Here is a 15,148-nt window from a genome sequence, read left to right as displayed (position 1 = left end):
ACCCAGACCCCAAAATCCTAAACCAGGCCCAGCCAATGTCGTACCACCCTGCCCAGCCTGGTGAAGAGTTTTACAGTCAGGCTGACCAAAGTCCAAAGCCAGTGTCCACTGCTGCCACCCAGGGGGACCCCAGGGCAGTCACTTCTCCTCTCTGAGTCTCTGTTTCTTCATCTAGGAAACAAAATAGGAATCCTGACCTCAGCCCCTAAGGGTGCCAGGCATAGTAGGTGCCCAATACTCCCAGCAGCCCAGAGTTGGGTCCAGGCCAACAGCACGTGGGAGCACGGGGAGTCTGACCCGGGCGGAAGCTAGGAAGGGCGACAGGCGGAGGGTACAGCTTCAGCAAAGGGCTAGAGTGCCTGATGGGTTCGGGGCACTCAGTGACCACTCCCGGAGGAAGGGGGCAAATTGCTGACTGTGGAACTGGGAGACTGTCCTTCACTTCTGTCCTTATTCATGCCATAGTCTCCCTCACCAGACTCTGAGTTTGTGGAGGTACGCTGTCACCAAGTGCTGGCAGGAAAGTGCCAGAGGTGCCCAGCCAGATTCCACCTCTCTTGCTTTGTTTCACTCTCCCAGGCCTGGCGCAGGGTCTGGGAGTCAAGAGCTGGAAGGTCCCCATGTGAGGGATTATCCAAACTCCTTGCAAGAACCTTGAGAGGCCAGAGACCGGCAAACTAAGCTTTGCCCCAACCAGGCGGGGATGGTAAATACACCCGCCCCAGCTACGTACACATTTCCGATATACTGTGGCCACGTTCCACATGTGCCCTGAGCTTCCTGCTGTCGTCCCGGCACTTACCCCTCTTTGCTTGGGCTGCACCGTGCCTGGGAGGCCTTCCCCGCTCTTCCTGTGAAATTCTGGTTCCTCCTTCAAGGCCCATTGTCCTCCCTGTACTTCAGCCACCCCCCAACCCCCCCCCCACAAGGTTCTCTGTTCTTTGCCTTCCAGGGGACTCTGCCCATCTGTTTGGGGTGTTCTGCCTTCTGGGTCTTGTCCATTGACTGCAGGTGCCCAAGTTTGAAGTCCCAGGGCTGGCTGAGGTGGCTCCACAGAGGAGGGTGGGTAGGCCGAGAGAGGACCAGAACTGGCCCAGGGTCACCTGGCAAGGCCCCGAACAGACCATCTGGACACCGCTGGAGTGAGGGCCTGGGGCTCCAGCCACACAGGCCAGGCTCAGCCCGGGCTGGCTGGTCTGGCTCTTTGAGAAGTGATGGGGCCACCACTCTGGAAGGCGTGGGGCCTGAGCCCAGGAAGAGGGGCTGCGAGCCCAGGGGTGCCAGGCCTGGCCAGCAAAGGGGTTCACCCAGAAGCTCTCTCTGCCCTGGGACGAGAGCACCCTCCATGGCATGGGACCTCATGGAGGGGTGAGGGTCTCTTCTGTCACACCCACCAGGACTTGGACCCGCAGGGTTGCAGGGGTTTGGGAGACAGAAGGGCACAGCAGGTGAGGGGACATCCGGCAAAGGCCTGGATGGGTCGGCTCATTTGCATGCAGGGGCCACCGAGGCGAGAGCCACCACCGCCGAGCGGATTTGAGCAGAAGCTCCGTTTTCCTTCTGTTCTTGTCTCTCTCTCAAGGTCAGAGCCCGAGCAGGGACAGGAACAAAGGCGCCCGTCCCCCATTCAACCTCTCTGCGCCCGCTGTGCTCCCGGAGGAGGGGCCCCCGGGGAGGGGAGGGGAGGGCAGAGCTGCTCCACGGTCCGGCCCCGGGCAAGGCGGGGACGGGGGTGCGGGAACAGCTGCCCAGCTGCCCTCGCGGTCCCCTGCCCGATGGGCCCCGCTGTGGGCCCCCAAGAGGCTCTGTTGCCTCCCAGAGTGGGTGGCCATCCCAGCCTCCAGGCTCTGCCGGCGGAGGGGGGGGGGTCAGCTAAGGTCAGGGGTCGTTCTGGAGTAAGCTTCTGCTGGAATCAAGGGTCAGTGGTCAGGCTCACTTTGGGGACCGGGGTCAGTCTTAGGTTCAAGGCTCAGTCAGGATCAGGGGTCACTCAGGGTCGACTGTCAGCCCCAGGCCCAGACCCAGGGCAGGGTTTTTGATGGGATCTGTCCCCATCCACTGCAGTCTGAACTCCTGGGCTCAAAGGTCCACCTCAGATTCAGGGAGGGTCTTGTCTGAGCCAGGCCCAGACCTGCCCCTAGTCTGTGCCCAGCACCCCCTGCCCACCGCCCACCAACCCTGACCGATCACCCCCTACCCACTGGCCCCTGCCCACCCCCACTGGCTCCTGACCCACCACTGGTCACCCACCTCCCACGAGCTGCAACACATCACACACCACCCATCACCCTCTGCCCACTGACCCCCGGCCCAGTGCCCACCACCCATTACCTGTCGCCCCAGTCCACAGGGTAAATTCCCAGGGCTTGGCCTCAGCGACCAGCGCCCCCTCAACCTTCAAAGGCCACAGCGCCTTGGAGAAAGCTAAAAATATGCGGGCAAAAATTTCTCATTACAGAAAGTATTGGACGCAGTCCACCGCCCGCTCCGGTTCGAGCGCTTTTCAAGATGCGGGAAGGGGTCGCCAGGGAGGGTGGGGGGGCCTTGGCGGGTCTGGGGCTTCACTGAACCAGGTCAGAGCAGGTCTCAAGGAGAGTTCTCCAGGCTGTGACCGAGCATAAACGAACCTGTCCCTTTCCCTTGCTGGTAAATTAAAATTCCCACCCTCGTGTCCAGTGTCCAGTCAGGCCCTTGAAACCTCAGCCCGGACCTCAGATTCCTGCAAGCTCCACAGCCAGGCCAGCGCCGGACCCAGCTATTCCACCCCCCCTCCTCCCTCCTCCCCCTCCCAGCCCCAGGGCCCTGGACACAGACCCCCTCTTCCCAGTGGTCACCTGACAGTCTGGGGGCTAGACCACTACTGTCCAAAAGAAATTCCCACAAGGATGGATAAGTCCAACACAGGCACCACCAGAAGCTCCACATGGCTACTGGGCACATGAAATGTGGTCAGTGCGATGAGGAATAGGACTTTAGACTTCACCTACGTTTAATTAACGTGGATATAAATAGCTAGTCATGGGCTTCCCTGGTGGCGCAGTGGTTGAGAATCTGCCTGCTAATGGAGGGGACACGGGTTTGAGCCCTGGTCTGGGAAGATCCCACATGCCGTGGAACAACTAAGCCCGTGAGCCACAACTACTGAGCCTGCGCGTCTGGAGCCTGTGCTCCGCAACAGGAGAGGCGACAACAGTGAGAGGTCCACCGCGATGAAGAGTGGCCCCCGCTTGCCACAACTAGAGAAAGCCCTCGCACAGAAACGAAGACCAACACAGCCAAAAATAAAAATTAAAAAAAAAAAAAAGCTAGTCATGGTCACCATACTGGTGGCACAGTTCTGGGTGGAGCCGTGCCCGAGTGGGCACCTGGACCGCCACTCTTGTCCGGACCAGGACATCAAGGCCTGCGTGGAGAAGGGAGGTGGCGGCTCAGACAGCGCAGAGAAGAGATTCGGGGCGGGGCTGAGCCCCCGAGTAGGATCGGGGATCAGTGGAGGGGTCCTAGGAACCCCAGGGAGGGCACAGCTCCCTCGCCTGCTGACCCCAGGAGAGCGGGGGCCACGTCCGAGGGAGACCACGTCAGAACCAGCAGAGGGGCTCCCACCTACAGGGAAGACGCCTGGCCTTGACCAGCTTCCCCGCCCCTTCCCGGCCCCAGTCCCCAGACGGAGAACCGAGGTTGGGGGCGGGGCCGTCTAGCCGCACAGCGAGCCTCCCGGGAGACAGAGACCCCCAACGTGGCCCCCGGGCCGAAGGGGCTGCTTTGCTGCGTGTCCAGTGGGCACTCCCAGGGTGGGGGCTGGGGGACGGAAGTGGTGGGAGGGGCCTCGAGGGCGCCGGGCTGTTGGTCTGCGCACTCTCACCCGGCGCGGGCTTGGGACCCGCTGCGGGCGACACCCATGTGCGCGCGCGTGTGGGCTTGTGCCCTGTGTCCGTCCCGCACGCCTGGCGACCGTGTCGCCTGTCCTCGCAGCCGTGTCATGCCTGTGCCCGTGTGTGAGTGCGGAGAAGGTGCAGGAAGGCCTCCCGAGCCGGCATGCACATGCACACGCACACGCACACGCGGCCCTCCAGCCATCCGGGCCCGGGGGCCTTTCATCTCGCACTGACAGGCCCCTCTCCCGGCTCTTAGCCGCCGAGAACTTCCCGCTAATAGTGCATTAACCTTGGCGGGGGCTGCCAATTACTCGGCACTAGCGCCGGGGTTGCGGTGCGCGCGTGGACGGCGCTGACAGGCGCAGGGGCCGGGAAGCGGGCGGGGCTCCCCCCACCCGAGGGGGAGGGCAGGAGGCGCGGGGCTGCGGGGGCGCGCGGTGTGTTCCCGGCTCCGGATGGCAGAGCGCCGGGTCTCTCCTGACCTCATTAGAGTAATTAATGTGCCTTTTGAAGCTCGAGAAATCGCTCAGAGCTGTGGGAAAGGGGCGCAGATCACGGGGTGGGGGCTGGGGGCGGGCCGTGGACGGTGTCTGAGCGCCTGTTAAAAGCGTGTCCCCCCCCCCCAAAAAAAAGCGTGTCCCAGCGGGTCAGACACGGACACAGAGTGAGAGAGGGACAGAAACCCATGGAGGCTGAAAGGCAGTGCAAATAGAGAGAGACACCAACAGGGAGACGAGCAGAGGTTCAGACAGAGACGTAGAGACAAAAAGAGATGCGTGGAGAGAGACCCACAGGGGGAACAGATGGGGAGAAAGGGCGGCCAGAGCCCGGGGGTCAGGGGGCGTGACATCTCAGGGCCTCCCAGGGACTCTGGCCTCACTTCCTCAACCCTCCCTGGCTTCTGGGGACCGGCTCGCCACTCCGTACAGGACCCTCCCAAAGAATGGGGGTGGCAAAGGCAGTTAGGACTTCCTGGAGGCGGCAGCTGGGCACCAGAGGGGGAAGAGGAAGTGTGAGCAGACTTGGGGCAGGGTCGGGGGCTGCCAACAGAGATGCCCAAGGAAGCCAACTGGGGGCCAACGCAGAGGACCCCGGCTGGAGAGAGGGGTGGCCAGCTGACCATGACAGTTCTTCTGCAGGAACCCAGGCTCAGGCTGAGCCAGGAGGATCAGCAGGACTGCAAGGTAGACGGGCCGCAGGGGCTGATGGGTCTTGAGTGGGCAGCAGGCTGGGACCAACCCATGGTAGACATGGCAACAAGGTGGAGTTGAGAAGGTGTGCGAAACAGGGCCCCCGACTTCGAAGTACTTCCCCACCTCTACAACGGTTTGCCTCAGGCCACGCCGGGACCACAGGCCAGCATGGCACAGGCCGGGCAGCACAAGGCTGCCACCTGGTGGCAGCTCCTCCTAATGACAGCTCCTCCTAACGACACGGCCTTGGTGCCTCCAGCCAGCAGCCCCAGGAGACCTCAGGCTGTGGGCAGCCACAGGCCAGCCCCACCTCTCCCACTCTCCAGGACCACAATGACAGGGTGTGGGTGGGGGGAACAGGCCAGAGCTGGACTCCGCCTACAAACAAGGCCCACAGAGGAACTCATCAAGCCCCTCACCAGGGATGGGGACTGAGGTACCCCGATGGGACTCAGGTGCCCAGTATGGAACTCAGATGGCCAGTATGAGGACTGAGGCACCCCAATGGGGTGCAGGTGCCCGGGATGGGGCTCAGGTGGGAAAGGGGTTAGGTGCCCAGGGTGGGGGTCGATTGCCCCAAGGGGATTATGGTGCCTGAAAGGGGTTCACATTCCGGGGATGGGGCTGAGGTGATCAGGATGGGGGCTGAGGTACCCCCCATGGGACTGGGGTGCCTGGGATGAGGGTCAGGTGCCCCAGTGGGACTCAGGTACCCACGATGGATCTCAGGTGGCCAGAACGGAGACCTGAGTGCCAGAATAGGTTTCCTGGGATGGGGGATCAGGTTCACCAGTGATTCCACAAGAGGCTGATGGGGGAGAGGCAGGGTGGGCACAGCGAGCCTCAGGCTGCAGAAAGCTCCAGACCCATACACTACAGCCAGGGGTTCCTTAGGAAACACCCCCGAAATAGTGGTGTGAGTGTGGTGAGGCAGAGAGCATGAACTTTAGGGGCCCCAGGCTTAAGGCATTATGGACAGGGGAGCCCTGAGCAGGAGCTTTGCTGGATGAATAGGAGTTCTCCCTAGGCTCAACAACAATGACTGGCAGGGTCTTTTTCCAGGCAAGTGGGAGTAGTTCTCCCCCATCTCTTTGTCCCCTTTGTGGGATTCCTCACGGGACCCTCTGGACACCTGAGGATGGGACCAAATGGTCACAGGTGTGAGAACTAAGGCCCACATGGAGCCCAGGTCTGCTGCCCGCCCCCCACCTGTGAGCCAGAGCGCTGGGTCTGGCCCACTGTGGAGCTGGGTACCAGCTACAGAACCACTGATTGCCTTTATTGTCCTCAGCCCAGGGATACGGTGCTCCCAGACAGGCCCCCTAGCCCACCCGCCTACCAGGCCTCAGCTTGGGGCTGCCGCATCCCCACCAGGAAGGGTGATCGGCACAAGTCACAACGTGGCCAGGGGACCTGAGTTCTGCGTGCTGCTGCCGGGGACCCTCTGGCTTCCAGCCGGTATCCTGGGCGGTCTTGTCCGGGGGCAGGGCTGGGGCGGCTTCTGGCAGGCCGGGCAGGCCCCACACAAGTTCTTTGGTGGCAGGAAAATCAGCAGGGCATTCCAAGCACTGGGAGGGGCCCTGTCTCTTGTCTTTCCCACAGGGCCGCTGGAAATGCTGCCTTCCCGACCTATACATCTGGAAACAAGGGGTAGGATGTGAAAAGTGTTGGGTGGGGAGCCCACACTGCCCCCGCCCCACTGTGCCTGTGCCTCTAACCTGCCCAGCCCCCACCCCCAGCCTGCAGGCCCTGCCAACTCCCTACCTGGGGGAAAGGGGTGCCCCAGCCAGGAGACGTCTGAGACCAGAGGGATTCCCAGGCCATACCCACACCTCCCTCGGGGGCTTGGAAAGTCAGAATCGTCCTGTGGTCTCTCAGCTACTGTGCCTGAGCCCCAGACAAGCTGGGGTTAAACAGGCCATCCCTCCCCGCTCAGGCCCTGTCGCTGGCCCTGCGCCCAGTGGCCACTGGGTCACTGCCGTTGTCAGCCCTCTTTCTTTGTCTCTACCATTGCCTCTGCCTGGGATGCTCTACCCCTGGCTGGAGCTGTGGAGAGGCCGTCTCTGACCCACCCCCCCACAGCTTTGCTAGCACCTCGCAGTTCATTCTCCATCTCTGACACTGATCTTGGCCTTCAGAGTCAGGCCCAGAGCAAGTGCCCACTGACTCAAGCACTGCAGCCCGTTCCCATCTTAAAAGAAATGAGGAACTGAGTTTGGGAGATGGACGTGCCTGGGACGAGGCCACACAGCCTGCGACGGCAAAGCCAGGCCCAGCCACTGTTGCGTGCTGACTGCACTGAGGGCCTCACTGGCCAACAGTCTTCCTAACTCTCTGGCCTGCTGACCCCACCCCCCAACCCAAGGAGCCCCTGAAGGTGTGTGGAGGGCTGCCCTACCATCTCAGGTTCCTTGTTTCAAAGACCGTCTCCTCGTCGCTGTCCAGCGATGCCATCTCGGTGGGGTCCTCGGTGTTGGCCAAGAGCCCGTACCTCCTCCGCTGCGGCTTTTTCAATCTGGAAGCAGACCCAGGCTTGCTCAGAGGCCCTCTCATAGCCCTTCGGTGGAGCTGCTGACACCCTGCCCTGCTTCCCACCTTCTCCGATAATGCTCGTCTGCTCGACTCCCAGAGTCTTGCTGTGAACTTTCCGGTTCCAACTGCGTTTCTTCTCATAATGGTCACAATCATCATCAGTTGCTGTGGACACCTCCCTTGGCAGGCCCCCAGGGCGTAGGCCCTTGGGCGAGGACCCCTGGGAGGGGGGCGCTGTAATTCCATTTTACTAATGAGACGACTGAGCCTTAGAGAAAGTTTGCCAAAGACATCAAGTAGAAGGCTGTCACGGGCAGAAGCCCCGGCTCCTGACCACCACCAGGGAAAGCACGGGACCCTCTGTGGTGGATGTGACACGTATTCAGGTGGGAGATGCACATTGTGTACCCACAGCAGTGTCAATGCAAGACAGAAAAGGCCCCTTCAGAACATCTTGATATGATCAGCTCTGCGTGACAAAAGCCCTCTGGAGATCAGCCCCAGAGAGGAAGCCAAACGGGGAGGACAGGAGCCTGAGGAGGGGGTCACGGGCCTGCAGGAGGCAGGGCATATGCCGCGGGGAAGACAAGGGGGTCAACTCTTGGGGAGAGCGTGTGCAGAACCTAAACACTGATGATCACGGCCAACTCTGGGCTGAAGAAACAGGAGGAGCAAGGTGCGGGGGGCAGGCTCCCGCCAGGCCCTGGTCACGCTGTGGGCGTTAACTACAGGGAAGGTTGCGGCCAGGCCTGCGAGGCAGATGCAAGTTGGGTTACTGAGCGCTGCGCTCGTCGTCACCGGGCTGGGGGAGCCGCAGAGGGTCCCGGGAATTCCCGGTGCCCTCATCACCCCGTAACCTCTAGTCTCGGTGGCTGCGTCTAGAAAACCGACCCCAACATCCCGAAGGAGCGGCGCGTCACGTGATTGCCTGACCCCACCCACTCACCCCCACGTCCCCACCCACGTGACGATGGCGCACCGCGCCGGAGAGGCGGGGCTCTCGCGCCGCAACACTTGGGGCGCACGGCGCGCGCCGATTGGCCGCGCCAGGGCGGCGGCGGCGGCGTGCGCCTGACGCACCTGAATGCCCGGATAAGGAAGTATAGCACGGCCAGGACGATGAGGCCCGTGACCACGTAGAGGGAACGCAGAAGCGGCGAGTCCGGCGATCCCAGCGGCCAACGGTGTGTACTGTTGTGCGGAGCGCCCGGCTGGCTCCCGTTCGTCACGGCGGGCTGCGGCAAGAGCGTGGCCTGCGTGCGGCGCAGCGACGGGGTCGCGGCGTCCTCGGCACCGCACAGCCGCGCCGGCAGCAGCAGCGCCGACAGCAGCAGGAGCCCCGGCGGCAGCACACGCAGCCCCATAGCCCGGCGGAAGCGGTAGCCGCGCCCCGCCCCCGCGAGGAGCAGTCACTCACTGGCGCGGGGGCGGGGCCAGCCAATGGCCCGCGGGGGCGGGGCCTGGCTCCCGGAAACGCCCGGCCCGCCACCACACCCGGCCGCTCACCTCGCTTCACCCGAAGTGGGGAGGAACCCCGCGCCCCACCGGCTCCGCGCGCACCCCGCCCCCGAAGGCTCGGAGCCACAGTTCTGTGTCCCCTGCCCGGAGCGTGAGCACCGCGGCCGCCCCGCAGGGGGGCTACGATGAGGGGACAGGCGCGACCGTGCCCTGCGGGCCTCCCTCCCACCTGGGCCCTGGAACTCTCGCGTCCCCGCCCCTAGTCGCCCTGGGCTTCGGTGACACCAGCATGGTGGCCCGGTGTCCCTGGCCCTCCCGTCTGTGGCGGGGGCCAGGAGGGACCAGACACACCCCGTGGGAAAAGGGGGGTACCGGTGACCTGGACCTCACCCGGCCGCACCCTGCTGAGACTTGAGGTAATCCGCCTAGAGCCCAAGGCAGCTGGAACCGGGGCTCAGCCCCAACGTTCTGCACCTCCAGACCAGGCCTGGAGACAAACTGCCTGGAAAGGCAGGCCGGCTCCGGGGGCGGACAAGCTGAAGGTGCCCGGGGTTACTCTGACAAGGCCTCTGCCTGGCCCTGGGGGACACGCCGCCAAGGGACCACCTCCTCCTTGGCTCCCTCGGCCTGAGAGAACTGCCCCAGGGGGAGCGCAATGAATTGCCGCCTGGCCTTCCGGGTCTGGATCCAGCTCGTGGCCAGAACGAAGGCCCCAAGAGGAGGCTATCTCTAGTGGACTCCCCGCCACAGCCCCTCTGGCCAGGCCTCAGGCTGAAGCTCAGTGTCCGCCCTCCACGACGCACCCCACACCAGACTCAGATTTGTGGGTGGACACACCATCCCTTTATTCAAATGCACCTTCCACATTTGTCTTGTCACATCACGAGTGAGGACTGGCCGCCGTGCCAGCGCCACACGCCCATTCTCCTGGAGCACCTTGAAGCCCCGCACCCCAACCTCGCCAGTGAAGCACCTGCTGGGAAGACGGGAGAGGTGAGAGGGGGGACACGAGGGCTGCTCGAGCAGGAGATGAAGACGCTGCCCCCGACAGGGGTCACACAGCCAGGGCGGGGAAGAACCCACCGCAAGGGCCAGGGCCACAGGGCCACATGTCTCCCCCGCCGAGAAGCACTTACAGGTGACGGGCTGCAAGGGCAGGCAGCTGTGCCGCTGGCTGTTGCTCCCAGGTGAAGTTCCTCCTGGGGCAGTGACCCCCAGGTCATTGTTGCTCTCGGGTCACCCTTCCGGGTCGCACTGGCTTCCATTCAACCTGCCAAAGCAAAGGAGTGTTAACCCTGACACCCTGGCTGAGCTCACAGCCGCCCCTCCCCGACTCCCCCGAAACCATCCACAGCTCCTAGGAGGGTCTCAAGCTAGTCATCGGGGCCAACCCAAGAGGCCCCGCCACGGGCCAGCATGCCCAGGGCGGGCCTGCGCCTTTCAGATGGGCCAGGCCACTTTGTACTCTTTAAGCAGAGCCAGCTACCCACTTGGGATGGAGCTGCTTAGAAATCGGCGCGGGCTCTGAGAAAAAACTCATGGCAGCAACAGACATCAGAGAGAGCTAGTTAGGACTGTGACTCAAAGAGGTCTGGAAAAGACAGTCAATTGATGAACAAAAAATTCCAAAAGGCGGGGCGTTTGGTTGTCTCCAATCCTGCTCAACTGCCCGGGCCGCTCGCCTGGCTGCAGGCGGGGAAAGGCAAACGGCCGGGGTCTGCCTTTAGTTCTAGCTTGATTTTTTTTTAAAAAAAAGAAAAAGAAAAATCGAAAAGCGAAAAAGTCAAAGGAACATTCCCCAGGTACACGACTTTACTTTCAAATGAGCTCTCAACAAGAGGAGGGATGCGGACGAGCAAAAGGAGTTACCTCGAATTACAGGACTATCTCCACATATGAGCTAGCCCAGGGAGCAGCTTGCGTCTCAGAGGTTTCTGTTGGGCGCACAACACTTCTGTCCTCCGAGGGGCTGCAGCTTCCATAGGCTAGCAGAGAACGCTCAGAACTTGTAAAGCAACAGCAGAGCTAGCTAATGAGCCGGTCAGTCTGTGGTCACCCGGGGACCCTGCCTGTGTCTGCTCTCTGGCCTGCTACTAGACTAAGGGGTTCAAGGTCAGCGTCGGGCGCCCGCGTGTCCACCGTCCCTGCTAGGCTGCCCGCCCCATCGAGCCTTCCAGCTGCCACGGCCAGAAGCGCTCCGGGGCTGCCCTGCGGTCCGAGAGCCCGCTCCCGTCACCCACCTGCTTGCCTAACTGGGGCCGGTGGCTGTCGGCTGTCACAGGGGCCCAGCCAGCGTTACTGACCCTGCCTTTCTCCTCTAGCTGTGGCAGCCTCGGGAGGGACTGCGAACCTAGTCCTCTAGCTGCCCTCTCTGCTCAGGTCTGCCTGCCTCGAGCCCCTGCAGGGCGCGTGTGGTGCAATCAAAGGGAGATGGTCAGAGCGAGGTTCATTCAGATGGTCTTTTAATCGGCTTCGTGAAGCCAAAGAAAACTGCGTACAAGAACTCCTTCACCACTTCAGATACAACATTGACGGGATATGCGTACGTCTTCCGGCAAAAAAGGACAATATAAATACACATTTTCAAGAACCTCTCGGGGATGTCTGCAAGTCTACTGTGGGTCCCACAGGACAGGTGGGGGCCCGGGCCGAGCCAGGGCAGCCCGGGTGCTCTGCTGCCGCCCGCACGGTTCTACCACGCTACACTCAGAAACGTGACACCGAGTTGGAAAAAAGCTACAACTTGCTCAGCTTCCGACAAAGAGCAGATTCAGAGTCTGTTCAATCTCAAAGAGAAGTGACTCGGGGCACCCAACTTCATGGGGCCGACCCCACTGAAATGAAAAAGAAAAAAAGCAACACAACCGAAAACAAAAAAACAAAACTCTCACAACCCCTGGTGATTTTCTAAAAAAAAAACCTCTTGGCTCACGGTAAAAAGGTAAAAGTAAAACTGGAAGTGCTCTTCAAAACGTTTTTAAGACTCTTAAAAACTGACAGCACTTCCTTAAAAAGCAAAGTGTAATAACGAGGCCATCTGGGGGCCAGAAGCAGTCAGGCTGTGTTTGACAAGATCAGAACCAATAAGACTACAAAAGTGGGTACAAGGAGGTGTGATCACTACACATTAACGATTCAGCGGAGCTCCCAAAATCTTTAAATATACGGCCATTGGAAGGACGATCTCGAGCAGGAAGGATTTTTACTCGTTGTGTGTAGCTGAGAACAAGAAGCAGGCACAGTGTAAAGGCGCTGAAGCACGCGACGAGAGGCAGCATTCCACTCCCGGCCCAAACCTGGGGGCTCAGCCCTGGGGGCTCGGGAGCGACCAACCCCCCCCATGGCCGAGGGTGGCGGGCACGGCCCACATGCACGGATGCGGCCTGCTCTGGTCGGTGGGCCCTCGCTCTCCCTTTCCTCCTTGGTCAGCCTGGTTTTGCCTTTACGTTCTGTGGCAGAAGTGGCTGCTGGCACCGAAACCCAAGAGGACAGTCTCGTCCCTTACGGGGCAAACATAGTGACCGGGTCTGAGCACTGCCCAGAGGGCACCGAGGCTCACTGAGCTCCCACCACAGGCCCTTGGAGCGCCGCTTACCGTAACTGTCATAGCTGTCTCTGTAGGACCCGCCCGAGCTCCGGTCACCGCAGCTGCCACTCTGACTCCGGCTGCAGGAAGGACACAGTTGAGCGCCGGGGGCCACCTCGGGGGACTCTCACCAGTCCCTGTGCCAGCGTCCCCACAGAGCCTCCCAGGCCCCCCTGTGCAGGACCGCCGCCCGTACCTGCTGTAGTAGTCTCTGGAGCCTCCATAGCCCCCACTCCTGGAATCGAACCGGCTCCCCCCGTAGCCGCGGTCCCCTCCTCCTACAGACGGGACGGAAAGGAGAAGTGAGTGTCAGCTCCTGCAGCAGTGCCCCCACCTTGTCCCTGCAAGTGGCACTCACCTCTGGAGAACCCACGGCCCCGGCCTCGGCCCCCTCGGAAGAAGCCCCGGCCCCCGGCAGAGCCACCTCGGTACCCGCGGGATCGGTTATCAGACGATTTGCCAGCCTGGTCGACCCGGATCTGCCGCCCATCCACAGACTGGAGAACAGAAGTGGACACGGTTAGCCTCTGCACTTCCCGCCCTCGGTTTGCAGCCCGGACCCACTGAACCCCAGAGCAGCCGGCCCTCACCTTCCCGTTCATGGCCATCATGGCGTCCTTGGCATCGTCGATGTTCTCAAAGGTGACAAACCCAAAGCCCCTCGATCGCTGGGTCTCCCTGTCCTTCACGACCACCACTGTGCAGGGGAGAGGTCCGTGGTCAGCACCCAGCCCTCCCCGTGAGCAACCTCACTCAGCCAGCAGTCTGGCACCAGCCTCACCTTCTGAGATCTGTCCATATTTTGAGAAGACCTGCTCCAGTGACTGCTCGTTGGTGTCAAAACTCAGCCCTCCGACGAAAAGCTTGCCTTCATCTGATGCCATGGCGGCCTGTGACAAACATCAGCAAAAGCCTCAGAGATCCTGCAGGGGCTTTGAGACTCAGCGCCTCCCCCCCACTTTACTTTATACAAATAACATATGTTTCGGGGGGAAACGTTAGGAAACTATTTTTCTGCCCTTTAACCATCCCAAGCCCACACCCAGGACTTAATTCAAACAAATCCTTAATTCCTGTATCACTTTGGGTCCCTGGCCGCTTTTCTGTGTTTGGGCCAACTCCGCTCCCCAGACTGGGGGGTCCCTGAAAGTTGGGGCCACACCGCGGTTCTGCAGTACTCCTCAGTGCTGCCTGGCTGTGGGGCCCCAAAACTCCAGCCACGGGACGCCCTCGTGGGACGTTTAGGGCTGCACCCTGAAGGCAGGTATCGACCACCATCGTCACGGGCTGAGTGCACCTTGGTTTCTGCCCGTTGCAAACAGCGGGGGGCTAACTCCTAACCCGACCGTCGCGGGGCAGGCGGAGTGGCAACGTGCTTGGTCCGCTGCTGGGCGCTGTGCAAGCGGGGCGGGGACTCTGCGCCGGGATATCAAAGCGAGGCGGTGCTTATACCGACCCTTTACAGGCTGGTAGCCTCCGCTGAATGGCTCCGAAACACAGGCCAGAAGGCGTCCTGCAGCCACGCAACTGGGACCCAAACTTGGGGCGTTGGGGGTGGCACCGGGGTTGTGTCGCCCTCGCACTACTCCAACGGGAAATCGGGGAGGAGCCCCAGCCTGGCCCCACCCACGCGCGCATGCGCCCCGCGCCACTCCATCCGGGCACTCGGCGCTCCCGCCATTTCGCAGGGCGCAGCTTCGCGCTCGCGGCCGCCATTTTGCGGCGGTGTCCCGCTCGCGAATACCCTGGCCCACGGGGGATGCCCTCCGACCGCGGTTCGGCCCGGTCTCCGCTGCCCCTCGCCACCGGCGGGGCGGACTACACCCCGGGACCGCCCCGGCACCGCCCCCGCCCAGGGGCGTGCCGCCGCCGCCCCGCCTCCTCCGGCAGGCCGCAGGCCGCCCGCCGCCCCGGGCCCGTGGAGCCGGTGCCGCCAGGGCCCTCACCACTGAGTCGGGCAGGTCCCTGGCGCAGGCGGGAACACGGCACAGCACAACGACCCGAGCCTCCTAACGCACGAAGTGACGGGGGGGGCCGCCCTGCGCCCGCCTTATGTACTTCTTCGCTAGGCCCCGCCTCCGAGCCCGCCCCTCCGCCCCGCGCCGGCCAATTCGAAGCCCTGGAGGCCGTGGCTGTGCCTCATATTCATGAGCTGGGGGCCGGGCCTGTACAGGCCCCGCCCCCTCCCGCGAGCGGGCGCGGGGCACAGTGTACGGCGGGGACGCGCATGGTCCGCAGTCCCCCGCCCGCGCGCGGGAGGCGGGGCCAGTGCTCGGCGGGGCGGAGCTGACCCACTTCCGCGCGCCCGCCCCCCCCCCCGGCCTGTGGCGGAGAACAAAGGGGTTCGGGCGGCTTCTGCCAGTGGCCCAAGCCTCCTGGGAACCTTCTGGGAGTCGCTGGAACCCAGACCTTTGCGGTGCTCCCGCAGTCGGCGACTTACCGACCTCACCCAGGTCCCCACACCCACCCGAGATCCAGTTCTCGGACACCCCAACTTCATGTGA

General features: G+C 62.5%; 2 protein-coding genes across 4 annotated transcripts; both read right to left on the bottom strand.

Moving 5' to 3' along the window:
- Positions 1 to 6,332: 6,332 nt before the first annotated feature.
- Positions 6,333 to 9,779, bottom strand: FAM174C (family with sequence similarity 174 member C; the record flags this gene model as incomplete). 2 transcript variants are annotated; one of them, XM_082620759.1, is made up of 3 exons in its annotated part: positions 8,681 to 9,779; positions 7,467 to 7,583; positions 6,333 to 6,705 (listed from the first exon to the last, which is right to left on the bottom strand). In XM_082620759.1, coding segments are annotated over exons 1-3 (402 nt in total). In that variant the 5' UTR covers positions 8,965 to 9,779. The 2 variants fall into 2 exon arrangements, with proteins under 2 accessions (XP_082476885.1, XP_082476884.1); XM_082620758.1 differs by lacking the exon at positions 6,333 to 6,705 and having other exon boundaries at positions 7,463 to 7,583.
- Positions 9,780 to 9,878: 99 nt separating this feature from the next.
- Positions 9,879 to 14,713, bottom strand: CIRBP (cold inducible RNA binding protein). Of its 2 annotated transcripts, none has more exons than XM_082620757.1 (7): positions 14,591 to 14,713; positions 13,426 to 13,534; positions 13,235 to 13,341; positions 13,003 to 13,141; positions 12,841 to 12,922; positions 12,654 to 12,724; positions 9,879 to 10,328 (listed from the first exon to the last, which is right to left on the bottom strand). In XM_082620757.1, the coding sequence occupies exons 2-7, from the start codon at positions 13,526 to 13,528 to the stop codon at positions 10,324 to 10,326; spliced, it is 507 nt and encodes a 168-aa protein (XP_082476883.1). In that variant the 5' UTR covers positions 13,529 to 13,534; positions 14,591 to 14,713; the 3' UTR covers positions 9,879 to 10,323. The 2 variants fall into 2 exon arrangements, with proteins under 2 accessions (XP_082476883.1, XP_082476882.1); XM_082620756.1 differs by lacking the exon at positions 9,879 to 10,328 and adding an exon at positions 11,504 to 12,277.
- Positions 14,714 to 15,148: the final 435 nt, after the last annotated feature.

The sequence above is a fragment of the Mesoplodon mirus genome (genome assembly GCF_964341445.2).
Source record: "Mesoplodon mirus genome assembly, chromosome: 5".
Taxonomy (NCBI): Eukaryota; Metazoa; Chordata; class Mammalia; order Artiodactyla; family Ziphiidae; genus Mesoplodon; species Mesoplodon mirus.
The sequence above is the reverse complement of the archived record's forward strand: the minus strand, read 5'-3'. Positions and strand labels throughout refer to the sequence as shown.